At 44.4% G+C, this 23,194-nt stretch overlaps 1 protein-coding gene across 24 annotated transcripts in view; it reads left to right on the top strand.

The window, feature by feature from the left end:
• The window catches only part of ENPP2 (ectonucleotide pyrophosphatase/phosphodiesterase 2), a 155,270-nt gene that overhangs the window by 64,274 nt on the left and 67,802 nt on the right, over positions 1-23,194 (top strand). For all 24 annotated transcript variants that reach the window (XM_060393988.1, XM_060393987.1, XM_060393986.1 and 21 more), the window contains 6 exons: positions 4,972-5,127; positions 12,641-12,766; positions 15,556-15,616; positions 17,977-18,074; positions 18,276-18,355; positions 19,119-19,238. In XM_060393988.1, the coding sequence (XP_060249971.1) occupies positions 4,972-5,127; positions 12,641-12,766; positions 15,556-15,616; positions 17,977-18,074; positions 18,276-18,355; positions 19,119-19,238 (641 nt within the window). The remainder of the gene's footprint in view (positions 1-4,971; positions 5,128-12,640; positions 12,767-15,555; positions 15,617-17,976; positions 18,075-18,275; positions 18,356-19,118; positions 19,239-23,194) is intronic.

Below are 23,194 nucleotides of genomic sequence, written 5' to 3'. Positions count from 1 at the left end.
GGACCAGAAGGAGCACGTCGTATACTCCAGAAGAGGCGTTAGACGGGACTTCACTCTTGAGTTGGCCGGCATCTTGGTTGTCATCCATGTTGTCGGCCTTTTTTCCTTGTATTTTATGCTTCAGACAAGGCAGGCGGACACCGGAGAGCCAGGTCTGTCCCAGTGCTCTTGGAAAGGAGGCGGCTTACTCACTGTCTGTTTCATTTCAAGACTTGCCTCTCAACTTTCAGGAAACCCTCAGGCTGAGAACCATGGAAAATGGGAGGAACAGAGAGCGAGTCACAGCGCAAACTCTGAATGCAGGACCAGACAAAACTGAGAGGACTCGTCCAGCTTTAGGCTGGGCTAAGCATTTTCAAACTTAAACACAGCCTCCCACACTGCCATCGTCCAAATCTGAAAACTTCCATTTTGCAGAGAGATTTGGTGGGAAATGTGATTGGGAGTCCAAGATGAAATAATGTGTAGGTCACAACTCTTATCATGAATTAGGTTGTTTCGAATAGTCTAACATTATCAATATTTTTTTTTTCTGTGCATAAATGGCACCAGATTTCCACAGTGCTACCTCTCTGTAGGTATGGTAAGACGGAATGTTTTAGAAAGAAGGTTTACTTAGCTAAGTAAAAATAATTTCACTTGTTTCTATCAGAATTATGAGTTTGAATGCGATAAATCCAATTTTACATGGGTGGGTTTTTAAAATCATGAAATTGCATTCTGGGAAAAGTAAGAAACGTACAGCATTGCTTTTATGTACATCACATATACATATATTTTAAAATTTAAAGTCTGTTTAAAGGAAACTTCTGTCTGTGTAGACCTGTGACATTTATTTTTTAAGCTTCTGGAACTGACTTGTTCCTTTGAAGTAAAACAGTATCATTTAAATATGTAATTCAAAAGGCAGAATAGCATTTGAATTTCATAAAAGTGCTGGCAAGTGCCTCATATGACGTTTCAAACCCCCATCACACTTAGGACAGATTTGTTTTTAATTTATTTTTAATTGGAGAATAATTGCTTTCTGGTGTCGTGCTGGCTTCTGCCGCACAGCAGTGTGAACCGGCCGTGAGTGTCCGCAGCCACCCCTCCCCCTCCCCACAGTGTGAACCGGCCCTGAGTGTCCACAGGCCCCGCCCCATGCACCCCGCTCCCCGCCCACCCCTACGCCCACCCCCAGCAGTGTGAACCAGCCCTGAGCATCTGCAGGCCCCCCGCCACCCCTAGCAGTGTGAACCGGCCCTGAGTGTCTGCAGGCCCCGCCCCACCCCAGCAGTGTGAACTGGCCGAGTGTCCGCAGGCCCTGCCCGCGTGCACCTCGCTCCCACCGCCGCATTGCACCCTCTAGGGGTCACAGCACCGGCTGAGCTCCCTGAGTTACGCAGCGACTTCCCCCTGGCTGTCTGCTTTACCTGCGGTCACGTCTGTGTTTCATGCCCCTCTCTCAGTCCGCCCCACCTCTCCCCCGGCTGTGTCCACGTCTGCGGCTTTGTTCCTGCCCTGCAAATAGGTTCAGGCACCGTTCTCCCAGATTCCATATCTGTTGTTATATGGTATTTGTTTTTCTCTTTCTGACCTACTTCACTCAGTACAGAGTTTGTTTCCTTGTTGTCTTTCTCGTTAGTTCTGAAGTTTTTAGTTCTGATAAAGGAAGGCTGTACAGATTTTAGAATTCAGGTGTATAAGAAGAAGTCAGAGAATCCTTCCATATCTGACTATTGAATCAGGTACAAGAAGAGGAGCAGTTGTAAAACCTGAGCTGGGCCTGGTGCCGGGCGAGGGGCCCAGGACCTGGGTGGGATGAAAAAGCAGAGTCTCCTGCCAACACAGGAGATCTGGGTTCGATTCCTGGGTCAGGGAGATCCTCTGGAGAAGGAAATAGTAACCCACTCCAGTACTCTTGCCTGGAAAATCCCATGGACGGAGGAGCCTGGAGGGCTCCAGTTCATGGGGGTTGCAGGAGCCGTACACACTTGGCAGCTAAGCAACAACAATCCCTAATCCACACCAGCCCAGAAATTCACTCTTATTTGAAAGCTGTTAGTGACCCCATATTGAGTGCAATACTTTTCATGAGCTGTATCTTTGCATTATGAGTGTAAGAGCAACTCTTTCTTACCAAAGCTGTCTTCAGTTTAAGGGTTGGCAAGGAAGGTGACAATTGGATAGGGACAAGCTATTGTGTGAAATTCAATTATTTTCAAAAGCAAAGTGAGTGGTAAACTTAGAGAGTAACTATTGTTGGAAGGAAGAAGTAAAAATCACTTTGATAGAATGAATGGAGAAAGGGTTAAAATGATTAGAAATTCATACAAATCTTTTGAAAGTAAAAATAAGAAAAAGGAAGAGAGTATGATGAGGGAAAAGCAGAGGGCGTGAATGGAGGAAAATACGTGCTGGCTGAGATGCCCCAAAGGACGCGTGAGCATCTGTGAACAATGTGCCTTTGAAGCTCTTCTGATCATCCCAGCTCTAAGGCTAGCTAAGTGTGCTTATATCCGCAGCTCATGAGCACAAATTCTACCCAGAATTTATCATGATAGATGGATGCTGGAATGATTCTAAGCAGTATCCTTATAAAAAGCATGTTTCCGTTATAGGCATTTTTCTTACATTCGCTGAGGGGCTTTATTTTTCCTTTCTCTGCTGCTCAGTCCTCCTCCTCTCATAGTTCCTCGGGGTTCAGCATGTCTGTTCATTGGCTGGGCAAAGTCTATAGAAAAATGTGGTTTGTGAACCAGAGGTAAGGCACTGCCTTGGAAACCTGATATTATTTCTTCAGCTGAACGGGGGTGATTTGTATGTCTTTGAATATCCCAGAATCAACCATGCGAAAGCGTTTCGCCTCTCGTGGTCAGGTGAGTCTGTTTGCTTTAGTTAGACTGATCTAACGCCGTGCAGGTCAGGATTGGGCGACTCAGACTTGAAAGAGGACAAAGGACTAACAGATGAACGGGATGTTCAGATAAACGGCTTTGGTGAACCTAGAAATGCCATTAGATGTCTGTTCTCTCCCTGCCTCTGGTGTTTTCTTGATTTCACAAGTAATGGATTCTGCTTATTAAAAAAATGGAAAATTCATAAACATAAACAAGGAACTAAAATAACATAGATAAACTTTGCAGGATATTTATATATCGTGTAATATATCCTTCACGCACAGAAGTCCACATGCACGTCTACTCACACACGTATAGGTGTATGTTGTATGTAGACGTGAGAAGGAGAAGTGAGCAAGCAGAACATCAAAAAAGCAAAAAGACATTTGTAAAACAGAAGTTTCAAATTGCAGAAAACTAAGACGTTTCCTTGCTTTTCCTCTTTCTCATTTCTCCAGAGATAATTTCTGTAAAGAATTTTTTCAGTGAAAGCAGGTGTGATGCACACTGGCGTGCGCTGTGTGCTCACGTCCGACCCTGGCGACCCCATGGACTGTGGCCCTCCGGGCCCCTCTGCCGCGGGGTTTCCCAGGCAGGAATCCCGGGGTGGGTGTCGTGTCCTCCTGCAGATTGACCCCAGTACCGGTCTCGACGCTCTGTCCCCACCCACCCTCTCATCTCCAGCGTGGCCTCTGACTTTATCTCATGTTTGTCTCTACCTTCACTGCTTTCTCCGTCTCTGTTTCTAACAGAAAATGTAATGCATACATTTACTGCTGGGGCTTCCGTGGTGCCTCGGATGGTAAAGAATCTGCCTGCAATTCAGGAGACCTGGGTTCGGTCCCTGGGTCGACCAGGACGACTTTCCATGCTTTGCTGTATAAAAAAACATGTTTATCCATTTTGTAGCTCTTTCCATACTAGCCTGTGCAGATCTGACTTGCTTTGTAAGCTAGGATGAGGATTCTGCTTAATTTTTCCAGCCAGCCTGTTACCCTAGCACTACTCACCAATTAATTTTCTTCACTCCGTGATTAACCCTTTCTTTCTCCAAGGTTGCAGAGATTAACCCTTTCTTTCTCCAAGGTTGCAGAGATTAACCCTTTCTTTCTCCAAGGTTGCAGAGTTCACGCTCGCATAGCTCTAGTTACATATGGAGGCTTCATGGCAGGAAGAGATCTTGAAAGTCTTCTATTTCAACCCCGTCTGTTGAGACTGTTCTCGGAACATTTCGGCTCAGTCTTCCTGTTGCAGCTGTAAGAATCCTGCCTGCCAATGCGGGAGATGCAAGAAACACAGGCTCGATTCCTGGGTCAGGAAGATCGCCTGGACTAGGAAATGGCAGCCCATTCCAGTATTCCTGCCTGGAAAATCCCATGGACAGAGGAGACTGGTGGGTTACAGGCCATGGGTCGCAAAGAGTTGGACACGGCTGAGCAACTGAGCATGCCTGCACATTCCGTACAAAACTGTGGATTTTTGAACAGAGGAATGAACACTTCTAAGTGTAGACTTCAAAGGACTGGTCTCTGTTGGCATCACAACATCCACAGAAACACAGATTTGTAGTAATAATCACTAAATAGGAGTAAAACCAGGAGCCAACATTCGTTACTTTCTATATGGCTGACACCTTGCTCGCTACCTCGTTTAATTCGCATGACAGCCTCCAGTTACTTTTATTGGTCTCCCCGCTCTACCGGTGAGGAAACTGGCGCAGAGGGCCTGCCGAGGTTCACAGCCAGCAGGAGATGGAGCCAGGCTGCTCAGCTCGAGTCTGCCTGCATGACCGCGCTCTTCTGCCCAGGGCCTCCCTGCCAGAGTGACGCGATGGAAGGTCGCTCAGTCGTACGACTCTCTGTGACCCCATGGACCGTAGCCTGCCAGGCTCCTCTGTCCATGGAGTTCTCCAGGCCAGAATACTAGAGTGGGTAGCCTTTCCCACTCCAGGGGATCTTCCCAAACCAGGGACTGAACCCAAGTCTCCCGCATCGCGGGCGGATTCTTTCCTGTCTGAGCCGCCGGGGAAGCCCCATAGTGACATGACCTGCGCCCTAATCCCATTGCCCTTGTCTCTTGTCTCTCGTAGTGTTGTCAGACTCCCCCTCGATCAACATCTCTGGATCTTGCAAGGGCAGATGCTTTGAACTTCAAGAGGCTGGACCCCCTGACTGCCGGTGCGACAACCTGTGTAAGAGCTACAGCAGCTGCTGCGTTGACTTCGATGAGCTCTGCTTGAAGACAGGTGCGTAACTTGAATCCTCTCTAGTCTTGGTTCGCTGGCTTAACGACCCCCTGCTGTTGAGCAGCCTGCCACCGCCACCCTGCTTTGGACAAACCAAGCTGGGGGATTTAGTTTTGTTCCTGGAGTCACCGCCAGTTGCTTTATGAGCCCACCGTGTATGACCGTTGCGTCCACACAAGACTCAGCCCAGAGAGAATTCTTTGCAGCTGCAGTCATCATTTTCTAGTTTGGGGTGTTTATGACCAGTCACTTTCTCTTTCATCTTTGTGATTTCTATCTCTTGCTGCCCCTCACTCACTGCTAGCACACCTGGACTGAAATTTTGCACGTTCTTAAAGTCTTGGGCTCTTCTGGGGCGTCTGTTTTAACTGTATTATTTTGCTTGCCTGCTCAATTTCTAACACTGGCTTTGTTTCATCTTATTGTATAGTGACTATGCGTCTACTCTGAGGTCAATTACTTCTTCTCAGTGGAAGTCTAAAATCATTTTAGAATTCTTCTTGGGGTTGCGTGCTCAAGGCAGCTCTAAAATCTTCCTCTACACGTGCCTGACCTTTGTTGGCATTTCTTAGTAGAAGCGTCAGTGGGATATGCAGGCCTCTGAACGTGCGTTAGCTGAGAAAATCTCCTTTGGCGACTGTTCTGCCTGCTGTGTTTCTGAAGCCTCACACTTTAGGGGGGACTTTGCAGTTACCTTGTAGATTATCCCCTATTCCTCTGGGCAGCTTCATATTCTGACTCCGGGAAAGGTGACGAGCAACCCTGCTCTTAAGGTCATTTTGTAAAAAAATTATTTTTTGGAAAAAGTGGAAGCAGTGACAGATTTTATTTTCTTGGGCTCCAAAATCACTGCAGCCATGAAATTAAAAGATGCTTGCTGCTTGGAAACAAAGCTATGAAAAACCTAGATGGTGTATTAAAAAGCAGAGACATCACTTTGCTGACAAGGGTCCGCCTAGTCAAAGCTGTGGGTTTTGCAGTCGTCATGTACGGATGTGAGAGTTGGACCGTAGAGAAGGCTGAGCGCCGAGGAGCCTGGCAGGCCGCAGTCCATGGGGCTGCAAAGACGCGACTTGGTGGCTGAACAACAGCTGCGTTGCTGTGCTGTGTGAGTCTCCGCTGCGCAGCGACGTGAGTCAGCTCCGTGTGTGTATATAGCCCCCTGCTTGGCGCCTTCCCCTTTAGGCCAGCCCCGAGCGCTGAGCAGGGCTCCCTGAGCTCTGCAGTCGGCCCCCGTCAGTCGTCTCTTCTACTATAGTATCAGCAGTGCGCGGGTCAATCCCAGTCTCCCAATTCATGCCCCTCCCCTGCTCCCCGCTTGGCGTCCATACTTTTGTTCTCTACGTCCATGTCTCTATTTCTGCTTTGCAAATAAAGTCATCTACACCATCTTTCTAGATTCCATATACATGCTAATATATGACATTTGTTTTTCTCTTTCTGGCTTATTTCACTCTATATGAGAGTCTCTAGGTCCATCCACATCTCCACAAATGACCCAATTTTGTTCTTTTTTATACATATTAGTGTTGGTTGCTCAGTCTTTGTCTGATTCTTTGTGATCCTATGGACTGTGGCCCTCTAGGCTCCTCTGCCCATGGGATTCTCCAGGCAAGAATACTGGAGTGAGCTGCCATTTCCTTCTCCAGGGGATTTTCCTGACCCGGGGATTGAACCCAGGTCTCCTGTATTGTAGTCAGATTCTTTACTGTCAGACATCAGGGAAACCCTCCTTTTTTATGGCTGAGTAGTATAATAGTTTAAGACCATTAGATACAGAGATTCTACAGCTCTCTTGATAAATTTTTACCTGCTTTTAGACTTTTATGGTTAGATGATTATTTCAGAAATCTAGCTCATATTATCATTAACATTAGTCTGACTTTTCTAATGACAACATTAGAAACAGATATATTATTCTCCTTTACTAAAGGAATAGCACCTGCTTTATATGAAAACCTATGTCAACTCCTTACTAGTTGAGATTTTCCCTCCTCAAAAGAAGGAGAGTGCTAGTAGGCTGCTTATTTATTTATTTGCGTAGTACATTTTCCCCATGTTTGGCCATATTTTTGTTGTTGTTCCTTCCCTTTTTCCTTTGGAACTTCTCCCAGCTTTCTGGTTGTGGGTTTGTAAACTGAAATGCTGGGAACCTTGTAAACTGAATATAGGCATGGAACAGATGTTCCAGCAGAGTTTTTGGCTTCAAAATATTATTTCAAACCAGTGGTCTGTGTCTACTTGGCACTGAAGAACTAACGAATGTTCTATACTTCCTCTTCTACTTTGAGTATCTTGTCCCTGACACGTCATCTCAGCCGCCCCGATTCCTGATCTTAGAGCTGCTTCTAAACTTGAATGGATGTTATGACTCTAGCTTAGCTCTTTCTGAATGTAGCTCATGCCTTTCTTTCTGAGTTTAATAAATACAGACACGTTAAAGTAGCTTGCGTCCCTGTGTACAAAGATACCTTAGGCCAAATGTGGAAGAACCGGATATAAAATGATAACAGAAGGTTGAAGGAGAAAACAGGTCTCTGAGATGCTACTCTGCTGACCCAGAGATAAGCACAGTGTTTCAGTGCAAATTAAGGCTGTGTTATGTGTTTAGAATGTATTTGTTGTGCAGTTGCTAAGCTGTGTCCAACTCCTTGCAACCCTAAACTGCACGCAGCACTCCAGGCCTCCCTGCCCATCACCAACTCCCGGAGTTCACTCAAACTCATGTCCATGGAGTTGGTGATGCCATCCAGCCGTCTCATCCTCTGTCGCCCCCTTCTCCTCTTGCCCTCAGTTTTTCCCAGCATCAGGGGGTTTGAAGCGTATGTATGTATGCATTTATATTTACGTATATTTATGCCTGTGTGAGGTGTATCTGTATTTATGTACCTTTATGCACATCATCCTTTTGAATGCCTACATCGTATTCCACTGAACAGGTACAGCCTGCGTCACTGAGTGAGTGATCAGCACTTATGTTTCCCTAACTCTTGCTGCTGTGAACAATGTGCCAGTGAATATTGTCCACGCATGTTCATACTTCTATTTTCCTTAAGATCAATCTGAGGAATGGGATTTGGGGGTCAAAGTATGTATCAGTTCAGGTCAGTTCAGCCCCTCAGTCGTGTCTGACTCTTCGACCCCATGAACCGCAGCGCACCAGGCCTCCCTGTCCATCACCAACTCCTGGAGTCCACCCAAACCCATCGAGTCGGTGATGCCATCCAACCATCTCATCCTCTGTCATCCCCTTCTCCTCCCGCCCTCAATCTTTCCCAGCATCAGGGTCTTTTCAAATGAGTCAGCTCTTCGCATCAGGTGGCCAAAGTATTGGAGTTTCAGCTTCAACATCAGTCCTTCCAGTGAACACCCAGGACTGATCTCCTTCAGGATGGACTGGTAGGATCTCCTTGCAGTCCAAGGGACTCTCACTTTAACTCAGATGACCATTACATCTACTACTGCGGGCAGGAATCCCTCAGAAGAAATGGAGTAGCCATCATGGTCAACAAAAGAGTCCGAAATGCAGCACTTGGATGCAGTCTCAAAAACGACAGAATGATCTCTGTTCGTCTCCAAGGCAAACCATTCAATATCACAGTTATCCAAGTCTATGCCCCAATCAGTAATGCTGAAGAAACTGTAGTTGAACAGTTCCATGAAGACCTACAAGACCTTTTAGAACTAACACCCGAAAAAGATGTCCCTTTCATTATAGGGGACTGGAATGCAAAAGTAGGAAGTCAAGAAACACCTGGAGAAACAGGCAAATTTGACCTTGGAGTACGGAATGAAGCAGGGCAAAGACTAATAAAGTTTTGCCAAGAGAATGCACTGGTCATAGCAAACACCCTCTTCCAACAACACAAGAGAAGACTCTACACATGGACATCACCAGATGGTCAACACTAAAATCAGATTGATTATATTCTTTGCAACCAAAGATGGAGAAGCTCTATACAGTCAGCAAAAACAAGACCAGGAGCTGACTGTGGCTCAGATCATGATCTCCTTATTGCCAAATTCAGACTTAAATTGAAGAAAGTAGGGAAAACCACTAGACCATTCAGGTATGACCTAAATCAAATCCCTTACGATTATACAGTGGAAGTGAGAAATAGATTTAAGGGCCTAGATCTGATAGACAGAGTGCCTGATGAACTATGGACGGAGGTTCATGACATTGTACAGGAGACAGGGATCCAGACCATCCCCAAGAAAAAGAAATGCAAAATAGCAAAATGGCTCTCTAGGGAGGCCTTACAAATAGCTGTGAAAAGAAAAGTGAAAAGCAAAGGAGAAAAGGAAAGATATACCCATTTGAATGTAGAGTTCCAAAGAATGGCAAGGAGAGATAAGAAAGCCTTCCTCAGCGATCATGCAAAGAAATAGAGGAAAACAATAGAATGGGAAAGACGAGAGATCTCTTTAAGAAAATTAGAGATACCAAGGGAACATTTCATGCAAAGATGGGCTCAATAAAGGACAGAAATGATATGGACCTAACAGAAGCAGAAGATATTCAGAAGAGGTGGCAAGAATACACAGAAGAACTGTGCAATAAAGATCTTCATGACCCAGATAATCACGATGGTGTGATCACTCACACTCAACCTAGGGCCAGACAAAGTATATATATGCATTTCTTAAATGTAAATAAATATAACATAATTATGCACCTCAAAGTTTATATTTCTCTCAAAGGGCACAGGCCCTTTCAGCACTCCCTTTTCAGCATGTTCTCATTTATAAAAATTTCTTTTCTGATATGATAGATAGATAACTTTATTATTATCTAATAAGGTTAAATATTTTTATGTTTATTCTTATAGTTGCTTTTAAAATTATACAGAATCATACTTTACTTGAGGTTCATTAAATTTAAAAAAATTTCACTCTTATGCAAAGTTAGTAATGCTTCAATATATCTAGCTTGTTAATGAAGTGAAGTGAACTGAAGTTGCTCAGTCGTGTCCAACTCTTTGCTACCCCATGAACTGTAGCCCACCAGGCTCCTCTGTCCATGGGATTTCCCAGGCAGGAATATAGAATGGGTTGCGATGCCCACCTCCAGGGGATCTTCTTGACTCAGGGATCAAACATGCAGCTCCTGGATCAGCAGGAGGATTCTTTACCAGGGACACCCTCTTATGGAACTAGGGGAGGAATAAAAATATATTTTGGGGGGATGTCCCTGGTGGTCCAGTGGCTGTGACTGTGTGTCCCGTGTAGGGGGCGCTGGGTCTGATCCCTGCTGGTCCAGGGGCTGTGACTCTGTGTCCAGTGTTGGGGGCGCTGGGTCTGATCCCTGGTGGTCCAGGGGCTGTGACTGTGTGTCCAGTGTAGGGGGCGCTGGGTCTGATACTTGGTTGGGGAACTAAGATGCCATGTGGCCAAAAGGAAAGGAAAGAAAATTGCTTGAACTGAGTAAAGAAAACTGGAACTACTACATATCAACTTAAAAGATTATATGGCCAAAGTAACACATTTTAAAAAAGTGTTTTGGTTGGAAGAATTATCTTTGAATTGAGGAAAAAACACCTCACATGACCTCTGTCCCTCAACATAACCTTGGAAAATTGCTAACCATTGAGAATAGCAGATCCTGGGTAAAAGAATTCCAAGCATTTAATCTACTTGGAAAGAGAAGGCAGTGGAAACAGGGGTTATAAAAATATCAGAGAATGGAATCAGGATGCAAGAGTAATTATAAAATATGGAAATTAAAAACTGTAGCTGCATGATTTTCTAGCATGGCAACTAACATCTGTTTATCCAATTATTCACATAGCAGTTGTATATCTCGGTAGAATATTACTAAAGAGCAGCATTGCTTTCTAAAATTTTTGCCTCTCACTTAAGACGTGTTTTAAGAGATGAAGATGTGAAGTGTCCTTTAGCTCAGAGAAGCCTTTCTTGACCACTCTAAGTCAAGTAGACCCAGCCCGCTCCGTAAGTCAAGTAGACCCAGTCCGGCCTGTCACTCTGTCTGTGTTAATTTTCTTCACAGCACTTACCACAAGCTGAAATGATCTCATTGACCATTGACTTGCTTATGGTCTGCCTTTCCCAACCGGAATGTAAGGTCCATGAAGACAGGACCTTGTCTTCCTTGCTCTTCACTCCCTCCCCACGGCCTAGAACATGGAAGTCACAGTAGATGTATCTTTTGAATAAATGAATCAGCTATGAAGTTTCTCAGCAAAGCCACCGTGAATTTAAAGAGTTGTATTGTATCGTCACAGTAGTCTGAATTAGGTTTAGTTGATGTTCATGGACACTGACTTGAGCCAGGCACACGCCCAGGTACTAGAGTTACAGTGGTGAAAGGAGAGACGGGACTTTCCCTGCCGTGGAGCTTACAGTCCAGCGGAGGGAAAGTCATGCGTGAAGCCCAACACTCTCTTCAAAATGAAGATATTACTTTTCTGAAGATATTTTCTTGGTGGAAAAAAGTTGTGAGCTCCCAATCAAGTATGCTCAGATAGGAGTCTGCAACCTAGCAGCTGACCTCCTTGAAAATAGGTATTCTGACCTGCAGTCGTGAGCAGGGCCACAGTTTGGCCTACACTCAGAACTGTGAATGTCTTTAGTATGGCTTTATACTCTTCACGGCTTCCCTGGTGGCTCAGATGGTAAAGAGTTTGCCTGCAATGCCGGAAACCTAGGTTCAATCCCTGGGTCAGGAAGATCCCCTGGAGGAGGGCATGGCAACCCACTCCAGTATTCCTGCCTGGAGAATCCCATGGACAGAGGAGCCTGGTGGGCTACAGTCCATGGGGTCGCAAAGCTTCTGACACAGCTGAGCGACTAACACACACATAATCTTCATGTGGCTTTAGCCTCCGGTGCATCTTTTGTCAGTTAGAGGCCATTTAGTTGCATTATCATCTGTATTTAAATCAGGCTGATAAAGGTTTAAGTAAAACTACTTTGGAAAATAAAAGAGCCCAGCTGTGGCCAACTACGTCTACAGTGGTATGTGCACGCTAAGTCGCTTCAGTCATGTCTGACTCTATGTGACCCCATGGACTGTAACCCGCCAGGCCCTCTGTGCTGGGATTCTCCAGGCAAGAATACTGGAGTGGGTAGCCATGTCTTCCTCCAGGGGATCTTCCAGGCCCAGGGATCAAACCCATGTCTTTTTCATCTCCTTCATTGGCAGGCAAGTTCGTTACCACTAGCGCCACCTGGGGAACTATCCCTGTCACAAACCTTATACACCATCCATTTCCTTGGTCTTTTAGGATAGTTCACAAGCGATTAAGGGTTCCATTTTCCCAAAGGAGCCCAGTGCCATTGGACTTTGTATTCTGATTTGAAAAACTAAAAATCCATCCTATTTGTAAGTATGCCAAATATCATTTAGGCCTCAGGCCAACTCTAATTTCACAAGCAGATTAAATGATGTGGGACTTTAGCTCTTTTTCTTGGCAAACGTTGTAAGCAGTTGTGGCCTCTTTTATTTGGTTTGTGCGAAGCAGTGAAAAGTGTTCTGTCGTGCTGATTTCAGCTGGCGGCTGGGAGTGTACCAAGGACAGATGCGGGGAAGTAAGAAATGAAGACCACGCTTGTCACTGCTCGGAGGACTGCTTGGCCCGGGGAGACTGCTGCACTAATTACCAAGTGGTTTGCAAAGGTACATGTTTCCTCTGTTGGCTTAAACTTTATCAAAGGGAAGATTGGAGACGTCCCAAGGGACCTTGGCTTTTGCGGCTGTGACACCTTGGACGTGGGCTTGGGAGGTGGGAGCGAGTTGTGCCTTTTCATTCCTCAGGCTTCGTCCTCAGGTTGGCCGGCCTGCATTTTGCTGATCTGAAATAACAAGGAAATTATCCCAGATTCCTTAATTAGGGACCCATAGTCATATATGGATGTGAGAGTTGAACTCTAAAGAAAGCTGAGCGCTGAAGAATTGATGCTTTTGAACGGTGGTGTTGGAGAAGACTCTTGAGAGTCCCTTGGACTGCAAGGAGATCCAACCAGTCCATCCTAAAGGAGATCAGTCCTGAATATTCATTGGAAGGACTGATGTTGAAGCTGAAACGCCAAATGAGTGAACTGAACTGAATCATGAAGAGATTTCTAGAAGAGATCCTATCTTCGTCAAGTTTCTTAGAAGCAGAGCCTGAGATGGGAGTGCTATCCAGGGAATTCTCTGGGAAGGTGTCTGCAGGAGAACCATGGGAGGGAGCAGGGGTGTGGGGAGGGGAAGGCGAGTGAGGCTGTGGCTCAGGGCACGGGTCCCCTGGCTGTGCCCTCCTCAGGCTCTGGAGGGTGAGCCTCAGAGCTCTTACATCTGAAGTTGGGCATGGCTCGGTGCCCACCAGCTGTCAGCTGTGAGCCTCAGCACCAGCACCAGCCTTGGGGTGGGAGTGTGAGCGTGCTAAGTCCCTCAGCCGTGTCTGACTCTGTGCGACCCTCTGGACTGTAGCCCACCAGGCTCCTCCATCCATGGGGTTCTCCAGGCACGAATCCTGGCGTGGGTGGCCATGCCCTCCTCCAGGGGATCTTTCCCACCTAGGGATCGAACCTGTGTCTCTTACGTCTCCTGCATTGGCAGCGAGCTCGTCACCACTCGAGCCACCTGGAGGGCCCAGGGGTGGGAGCACTGCTGCTGAAGAGGAGGGGGGCCTAAACCATAGCTCTTGTTACGCCCCAAAGCCGTGTGTGTGTGCGCGTGCTGACTTGGTGAAGTGAATTGTCGAATATGGTGGTTTTATTCATCAATGGACTGCCGAATGTATAAATGATGCCGTTTTGCCTTTAAGGAGCTTGTCACCCTGGCAACCACTTAGCCAAGTTAATGAAAGGATCCCAGGATCTTTATGTAACGTTTGCAGGTCACTTTTCAGTGTTTAAATGAAGAGCTTTTCCTAGCTGTGACATGGAACATTTATGGAGCGTTTCTGTTCAAATATTTTAGGGGAAGAGCAGATTCTGAAATACGTGTAGTGTTTAGTTGTGGCAACACATCCTACCTGAATGCTGACCTTGAAAATTTCTCCTACCCAAATGATTGTTGTAGCTGTTGATAAAACACCAAATTGGTTGAGAATTTTCTTTTCTTTTCCCTTTTATTTCCCTGGTATATGTACCAATAATCCACAAAGGCTATTAGAAGAGAAAATAAAGTTCTAGGTATCACTGGTCGTTGAACTGTGAAAATTGGTGTTTGCTGGTTTCAAATTCTAGTTGTGGGACTTTCCTGTGGCTCATGTGTGGGCCCTGGGTTCTCACATGTGTGGCAGAGCTGCTCCATTTTAAGGAGCATGGGACTTACACGCAGTGGTCACTAGTTAGATTCATACTGACCAGGGGATGTCCAGCGCTCTTTACTTGGGAGCGATTTCTTCAAAGTCTTGGTCACAAGTGTTACTTACATTTCAGACATATGCTTTCGTTTGTTTTAAGACAATTTAAAGCGCATGCTTTTTGATAATTTTCATTTTCTCCAAAGTAAGCTTCATTTTAAAATCTAAGCTCTTTTTCAGTCTCTATTCTTTTTTTTTTTTAGGTTTTAATGAATGAATGAATTTTCAGTTGGAGTATAATTGCCTTACAGTGCTGTGTTAGTCTCTGCCTGCAGCAGCGTGAATCAGCTGTGTGTACACACATGTCCCCTCCTTCTCGAGCCTCCCGCCCACCCCCTCACCCCCCAGGTCGCCTCAGAGCGCTGAGCTGAGCCCCCTGTGCTCAGCAGCCGCTTCCCACCAGCCAGTGTTTCACACACGGTGCTGTGTGCATGCCAAGGCCGAGCTCTCCATCCACCCCCCGCCCCACATGCCCCGCCTCATGTCCACAGCTCCTTCTCTCAGTCTGCGTCTCTGTTCCTGCCCTCTTCTCTAGAGGAAGTGACTCAAGAACGGCCTAGGTTTATGCTCTCAGATCTTGCTGGAACATAAAAGTGAAAGATGGCATTCGTTTAGACTCCTTGGTGTGAGGGTTGTACGCACACCGTTGGCGAAGAGCCTCCCTGTGGCCGTCTCCCATCTGTTGCCTCCGAGCAGTCTGAACCTTTCTCCCCAGCTGAAGGGAAGTTGTATCATGTTTTCTACGGCATTGAGATGTTTGGTGGCATAGGAGAAAATGTTCCGTCTAATGACCAAACAGTTTATTTCTGGAGGGAAACAAACATGGAATTTTGTTCCCTGACGCCACTGGTGTTTTTATCTACAAGACATTTAGACATGGAACGCTCAAATAAACACCACTTGGGGTTATTAAATCTAGGCTCTCCCATCACGTATGGGTGTAGTTTAGTAAAGCCAAAACAGGCTCTAGACTTTATTTCCGAAGCTCTTTTTTGATGGCATTCCATAAACAACAAGTATCGAACAGGACACAGGCCCTGCAGTTATACTCTCAGTGATCCGGATGACATTTGTAATTCGATTCACCCAAAAGTCTACCCATTTTTCCCTACAGGAGAGTCTCATTGGGTAGATGATGACTGTGAGGAAATAAAGACCCCAGAATGTCCTGCAGGGTGAGTGCATTTAATGAATCCTATGCCATTTTATATGTGCGTTGATAAAATATCACAAGCTATGGATGGGTGAATGGTTTAAAACAATGTAAAACTGAAATCCTCTTACATGGGCAAATTTATGAGTACTTCTGTGTAATTTCCCAGTCGGAAGCTGGAATGTACATCTCGAAGGGGGAATTTTTTTCTTGTTTTGAAAAATTTTTCTTCTGTTGGGACTTCCCTGGCAGTGGTTAAGACCTTCAGGCACCCACCATAGTGCATACAGGTTCAGACCCTGGTCTGTGAACTACGATCTCACATGCCAAATGGTGTAACCAAAAACAGAACCAAAAAACCAACTCCATGTCTGTGGTGTGTGTGGCGATAGTTACACAACTCTGTAAAAATACCAGAAATCATTGAATCATACAAGTAAAAGAAGTGAATTGTATGAGATGTAAATTAGAACTCAATAAAAAAAATTTTTAAATAAATGTTAAAAAAAATTTTCTCCTCTATCGCCTCTGCACATATTGGAAACAATATCCTCCGTATCTCACCTCAGCTGAAGATTTTAGAAATAATAATAATGAAGAGGAAGACAAACATTTCTGGCAGTGATTTGGCTTTTCTGTGTTTTTTCCCTGAAGTGCTCCTTTTGCTTTTGTGTGTGTGTGGTGGGGGTGGGGAGTGGCTGGAGGGAGGACTCTAGAACGTCTCGAAAATATTATCCAAGATGGTAACTCCTACCAGATGCTGCAGGAAGTCGGCAAACCGAGGCTGCACTGCTCTGCTGGGGTCCAGCCAGACTTAGTGACACCCCACAGCTCAAGTGGGACCAGCAGCGTAAGGCGCTTGTGACGCCTTCCAGGAAACTGTTGCAAATTCATGGGCCCTTAAAGTGCCTGGCAGAAAGGATGTTCTACAAGCGTGTTTTCATGAGTGTGTTTGAGTGAGTGTCTTTTTGTTTTAGGCAGCACAGCCTGGGACACAAGATCCAAGAATTTAGATATTTTTATTTTTGTCTCCTTTTTAACTTTCGTGAGCTACTTGAACTTCTTTGGGCTGTTAGAATGGGATGACAGTAGTGTCTGAATGTCTAAAGTGTGTTCGGTCATTTTTGGAAGAGAAAGCAGTCTTAAGTGGTAAAATCATTAAATGATAATAGTAATGATAGTAATGAACTCATATAGAATTAGAATGTGCTTAGAATGTGACTCATTTAAAATATGGGCTTCCCATGTGGCTCAGTAGTAAAGGTATCTGCCTGCAGTGCAGGAGACACAGGAGACGAGGGTTCAATCCCTGGGTCGGGAAGATCCCCCAGAGAAGGAAACGGCAACTCACTCCAGTGTTCTTGCCTGGAGAATCCCATGGACAGAGGAGCCTGGCGGGCTATGGTCCATGGGGTCACAAAGAGTCAGACTCATTTGTTATGTGGCTTCAAATAAATGCAAACTTGTGCTTGAGGAATAGTTTGCAAGCCATTAGAAACAGTTTTCCACAAAGTTTAGCATTCTCAGATTTGATCAAACAACTGGAACTTGAGACTATAACAAAGAGCCTTGTTTATCAATCCTGCCCTAGTTAGATGGATAGTCTAAGTTTTAGAGATCTTCAACAGTTTTAATCATTTTCACAGTCATTTTGTAATTAAACTTAAAATTTTGGCTGTTTAAGATTGTGATAAGATTGTGATAAGACTGCTACTGCTTATTAATTTCATTTTCCTTCCTCCCTCCTTCTGTATTTGAGAAGTTATTGAAGCCCTGCAATAGGTCCATAGAACAGAAAGATGAATAAGACACCAACTGTGCTTTGAAACTAATGAAGAAGATAAACATGTTGATATAGCATTATAATATAATGTAACATATTAAAATATAATATGCATTTATTAATTCAATATGTATTAATTATATAATTAATATATATATAAAGTGATATATATTAATATGAAAGAGGTAATAATTATTATATTAAAGGAATTCTGAAGCATCAACCATTATTATGAGAGGAAATTTTGAGCTCGATTTTAAAGAATGAATAGGAGTTTTTCAGGTAGCAAATGGGAGATTTCATATCCCAGGCAAGTCAGTATAACAGCTTTTTACACTGTGAAAAGCCTTGTTTGCAAGGCAAGAGGCAGCCGTGGAGAAAGCACACTGAGGGAAATCTGGAGTCCAGCTCCTTGCCTGGTCATTTCACTTTGCACTGAAGTTGCCACAAACGTTATGTGGCTGAACGTGCAGGCTCGTACGGATATCCTCACTGAAGTTTTGCTTTAGAAATTCTCGGTTCCAGTTGTTGAGAAGGACTAGGCGCAGTGCAAACTCTGCGACGTTATTTTTCTAAAGTTTATCGCGTTCCCATTTAAGGTTTGTTCGCCCTCCACTGATCATCTTCTCTGTGGACGGTTTCCGCGCTTCATACATGAAGAAAGGCAGCAAGGTTATGCCTAACATTGAAAAGCTGAGTAAGTCCTGCGTTCCCATCTGTGATCCGCGACCCACCCAGCAACCCTCAGCTGTCGGTAGGAGATGTATGGGCACACGGCTTTCCCATTTGAAAGTCAAGAGTGAAGAGAGCCCGTGTCTTTGATCGCTCATGGAATGGGTCTCCCTGGGGAGCGGTTCCTCTTTTCTCTCCTGCTCTAACATCTGAATTCTGTCTCCAGGGTCTTGTGGCACTCACTCCCCCTACATGAGGCCTGTGTACCCGACAAAAACTTTCCCTAACTTATACACCTTGGCCACTGTAAGTATTCTTTCAAATGGTGTAGATTCAAAGGGCTGATTTCATCCTGAAACGACTTAGAGGGAAATTTTAAAAACATGGTCTTCAGTGTTCAGAGAAAATCCTTCTGTTTTTCATCTTACCCAGATCAATTGTTCATAGTAAATGCCTTTTACAACTTTGTGGGTGACTGAACTTCATTGCAACATTAAAACCTTTTTTTTACCAGGTGCAATTCTGTCTGAATACATTCATCTAACCTCTCAAATACCACAAGATTGCTTCTTTAGTTTCTGAGTTTTCAAACAAAAGCATTGACTTTGGAGCTGCTCTGTTTTAATTTTCAGATGCTCCCAAGTTCTACCTCGCCTTCTTTTTTAACAAATACAATTTATTTATTTTATTTATTTCTTTTTGCCTTGGAGTAGAAATAGAACCAAGGAAAAAGGAATAGTATATTTAGAAATAGAAGCTTCTTTGGAGGCACATAAGTAAATTTCAATCTATAGGTTAATTTATTGTAATAAAAATTGTTGTCATCTTATTAAATTGTAACAGTTAAAAAAACTTCAGTGTTAAATTTCTCATAATCTTGTCAAGTTTTACAATGGCTTACAACTAGGGTATAGGTAATAGTCATGTTTCCTCTGACAGACATGTAAAAGTTATATATATCATATAAAATTGGAAATTACACAGTTATAAAACCTTCTGTAATAAAATTTATGATAGAACTATTATTACATGTGGATTATTTTGACAATAAATTTGCTTTCCCACACAGGGGCTGTATCCAGAATCACATGGGATTGTTGGCAATTCCATGTATGATCCTGTATTTGACGCGCATTTCAATCTTCGAGGGCGAGAGAAGTTTAACCATAGGTGGTGGGGAGGCCAGCCGGTGAGTTTCGCATTTCTATGTGTTTTTCTGTGCATTGAAACTCTTCATTTCCAAATTTGTTCCCTGTGAAAAAGATGCGTTTAATTTCTTCACACTTGGAAATGTTTCCGTGTTTTGGTACTGTGTATGTGTGTGTGTATGAGTTTGTATGCCCGTGTATGTGTGTGTGTGTATGAGTTTGTATGCCCGTGTATGTGTGTGTGTGTATGAGTTTGTATGCCCGTGTGTATGTGTGTGTGTATGAGTTTGTATGCCCGTGTATATGTGTGTGTGTATGAGTTTGTATGCCCGTGTATGTGTGTGTGTATGAGTTTGTATGCCCGTGTATGTGTGTGTGTGTATGAGTTTGTATGCCCGTGTATATGTGTGTGTATGAGTTTGTATGCCCGTGTATGTGTGTGTGTGTATGAGTTTGTATGCCCGTGTATGTGTGTGTGTGTATGAGTTTGTATGCCCGTGTATGTGTGTGTGTGTATGAGTTTGTATGCCCGTGTATATGTGTGTGTGTGTATGAGTTTGTATGCCCGTGTATATGTGTGTGTGTGTATGAGTTTGTATGCCCGTGTATATGTGTGTGTATGAGTTTGTATGCCCGTGTATGTGTGTGTGTGTATGAGTTTGTATGCCCGTGTATGTGTGTGTGTGTATGAGTTTGTATGCCCGTGTATGTGTGTGTGTGTATGAGTTTGTATGCCCGTGTATGTGTGTGTGTGTATGAGTTTGTATGCCCGTGTATGTGTGTGTGTGTATGAGTTTGTATGCCCGTGTATGTGTGTGTGTGTATGAGTTTGTATGCCGGTGTATATGTGTGTGTATGAGTTTGTATGCCCGTGTATATGTGTGTGTATGAGTTTGTATGCCCGTGTATGTGTGTGTGTATGAGTTTGTATGCCCGTGTATATGTGTGTGTGTATGAGTTTGTATGCCCGTGTATATGTGTGTGTGTGAGTTTGTATGCCCGTGTATATGTGTGTGTGTGAGTTTGTATGCCCGTGTATGTGTGTGTGTGTATGAGTTTGTATGCCCGTGTATGTGTGTGTGTGTATGAGTTTGTATGCCCGTGTATGTGTGTGTGTGTATGAGTTTGTATGCCCGTGTATGTGTGTGTGTGTATGAGTTTGTATGCCCGTGTATGTGTGTGTGTGTATGAGTTTGTATGCCCGTGTATGTGTGTGTATGAGTTTGTATGCCCGTGTATATGTATGTGTGTATGAGTTTGTATGCCCGTGTATGTGTGTGTGTATGAGTTTGTATGCCCGTGTATGTGTGTGTGTGTATGAGTTTGTATGCCCGTGTATGTGTGTGTGTGTATGAGTTTGTATGCCCGTGTATGTGTGTGTGTGTATGAGTTTGTATGCCCGTGTATGTGTGTGTGTATGAGTTTGTATGCCCGTGTATGTGTGTGTGTGTATGAGTTTGTATGCCCGTGTATGTGTGTGTGTATGAGTTTGTATGCCCGTGTATGTGTGTGTGTGTATGAGTTTGTATGCCCGTGTATGTGTGTGTGTATGAGTTTGTATGCCCGTGTATGTGTGTGTGTGTATGAGTTTGTATGCCCGTGTGTATGTGTGTGTGTATGAGTTTGTATGCCCGTGTATGTGTGTGTGTGTATGAGTTTGTATGCCCGTGTATGTGTGTGTGTGTGAGTTTGTATGCCCGTGTATGTGTGTGTGTGTATGAGTTTGTATGCCCGTGTATGTGTGTGTGTGTATGAGTTTGTATGCCCGTGTATGTGTGTGTGTGTATGAGTTTGTATGCCCGTGTATGTGTGTGTGTGTATGAGTTTGTATGCCCGTGTATGTGTGTGTGTGTATGAGTTTGTTTGCCCGTGTATGTGTGTGTGTGTATGAGTTTGTATGCCCGTGTATGTGTGTGTGTGTGTATGAGTTTGTATGCCCGTGTATGTGTGTGTGTATGAGTTTGTATGCCCGTGTATGTGTGTGTGTGTATGAGTTTGTATGCCCGTGTATGTGTGTGTGTATGAGTTTGTATGCCCGTGTATGTGTGTGTGTGTATGAGTTTGTATGCCCGTGTATGTGTGTGTGTATGAGTTTGTATGCCCGTGTATGTGTGTGTGTGTATGAGTTTGTATGCCCGTGTATATGTGTGTGTGTATGAGTTTGTATGCCCGTGTATGTGTGTGTGTGTATGAGTTTGTATGCCCGTGTATGTGTGTGTGTGTATGAGTTTGTATGCCCGTGTATGTGTGTGTGTGTATGAGTTTGTATGCCCGTGTATGTGTGTGTGTGTATGAGTTTGTATGCCCGTGTATGTGTGTGTGTGTATGAGTTTGTATGCCCGTGTATGTGTGTGTGTGTATGAGTTTGTATGCCCGTGTGTGTGTGTGTGTGTATGAGTTTGTATGCCCGTGTATGTGTGTGTGTATGAGTTTGTATGCCCGTGTATGTGTGTGTGTGTATGAGTTTGTATGCCCGTGTGTGTGTGTGTGTGTATGAGTTTGTATGCCGGTGTATGTGTGTGTATGAGTTTGTATGCCCGTGTATGTGTGTGTGTGTATGAGTTTGTATGCCCGTGTGTGTGTGTGTGTGTATGAGTTTGTATGCCCGTGTATGTGTGTGTATGAGTTTGTATGCCCGTGTATGTGTGTGTGTGTGTGAGTTTGTATGCCCGTGTGTGTGTGTGTGTGTGTATGAGTTTGTATGCCCGTGTATGTGTGTGTGTATGAGTTTGTATGCCCGTGTATGTGTGTGTGTGTATGAGTTTGTATGCCCGTGTATGTGTCTGTGTGTATGAGTTTGTATGCCCGTGTATGTGTGTGTGTGTATGAGTTTGTATGCCCGTGTGTGTGTGTGTGTGTATGAGTTTGTATGCCCGTGTATGTGTGTGTATGAGTTTGTATGCCCGTGTATGTGTGTGTGTGTATGAGTTTGTATGCCCGTGTATGTGTGTGTATGAGTTTGTATGCCCGTGTATGTGTGTGTGTGTATGAGTTTGTATGCCCGTGTATGTGTGTGTGTGTATGAGTTTGTATGCCCGTGTGTGTGTGTGTGTGTATGAGTTTGTATGCCCGTGTATGTGTGTGTATGAGTTTGTATGCCCGTGTATGTGTGTGTGTGTATGAGTTTGTATGCCCGTGTGTGTGTGTGTGTGTATGAGTTTGTATGCCCGTGTATGTGTGTGTGTATGAGTTTGTATGCCCGTGTATGTGTGTGTGTGTGTGAGTTTGTATGCCCGTGTGTGTGTGTGTGTGTATGAGTTTGTATGCCCGTGTATATGTGTGTGTATGAGTTTGTATGCCCGTGTATGTGTGTGTGTGTATGAGTTTGTATGCCCGTGTATGTGTGTGTGTGTGAGTTTGTATGCCCGTGTATGTGTGTGTGTGTATGAGTTTGTATGCCCGTGTATGTGTGTGTGTGTATGAGTTTGTATGCCCGTGTATGTGTGTGTATGAGTTTGTATGCCCGTGTATGTGTGTGTGTGTATGAGTTTGTATGCCCGTGTATGTGTGTGTGTGTATGAGTTTGTATGCCCGTGTGTGTGTGTGTGTGTATGAGTTTGTATGCCCGTGTATGTGTGTGTATGAGTTTGTATGCCCGTGTATGTGTGTGTGTGTATGAGTTTGTATGCCCGTGTGTGTGTGTGTGTGTATGAGTTTGTATGCCCGTGTATGTGTGTGTGTATGAGTTTGTATGCCCGTGTATGTGTGTGTGTATGAGTTTGTATGCCCGTGTGTGTGTGTGTGTATGAGTTTGTATGCCCGTGTATGTGTGTGTGTATGAGTTTGTATGCCCGTGTATGTGTGTGTGTGTATGAGTTTGTATGCCCGTGTATATGTGTGTGTGTATGAGTTTGTATGCCCGTGTATATGTGTGTGTGTGTATGAGTTTGTATGCCCGTGTATATGTGTGTGTGTGTATGAGTTTGTATGCCCGTGTATGTGTGTGTGTATGAGTTTGTATGCCCGTGTATGTGTGTGTGTGTATGTGTTTGTGTGC

The sequence above is a fragment of the Ovis aries genome, chromosome 9, assembly GCF_016772045.2.
Source record: "Ovis aries strain OAR_USU_Benz2616 breed Rambouillet chromosome 9, ARS-UI_Ramb_v3.0, whole genome shotgun sequence".
In the NCBI taxonomy this organism is placed as follows: Eukaryota; Metazoa; Chordata; class Mammalia; order Artiodactyla; family Bovidae; genus Ovis; species Ovis aries.
Note: the sequence above shows the minus strand (reverse complement) of the source record. Positions and strands in the feature narration are given on the sequence as shown.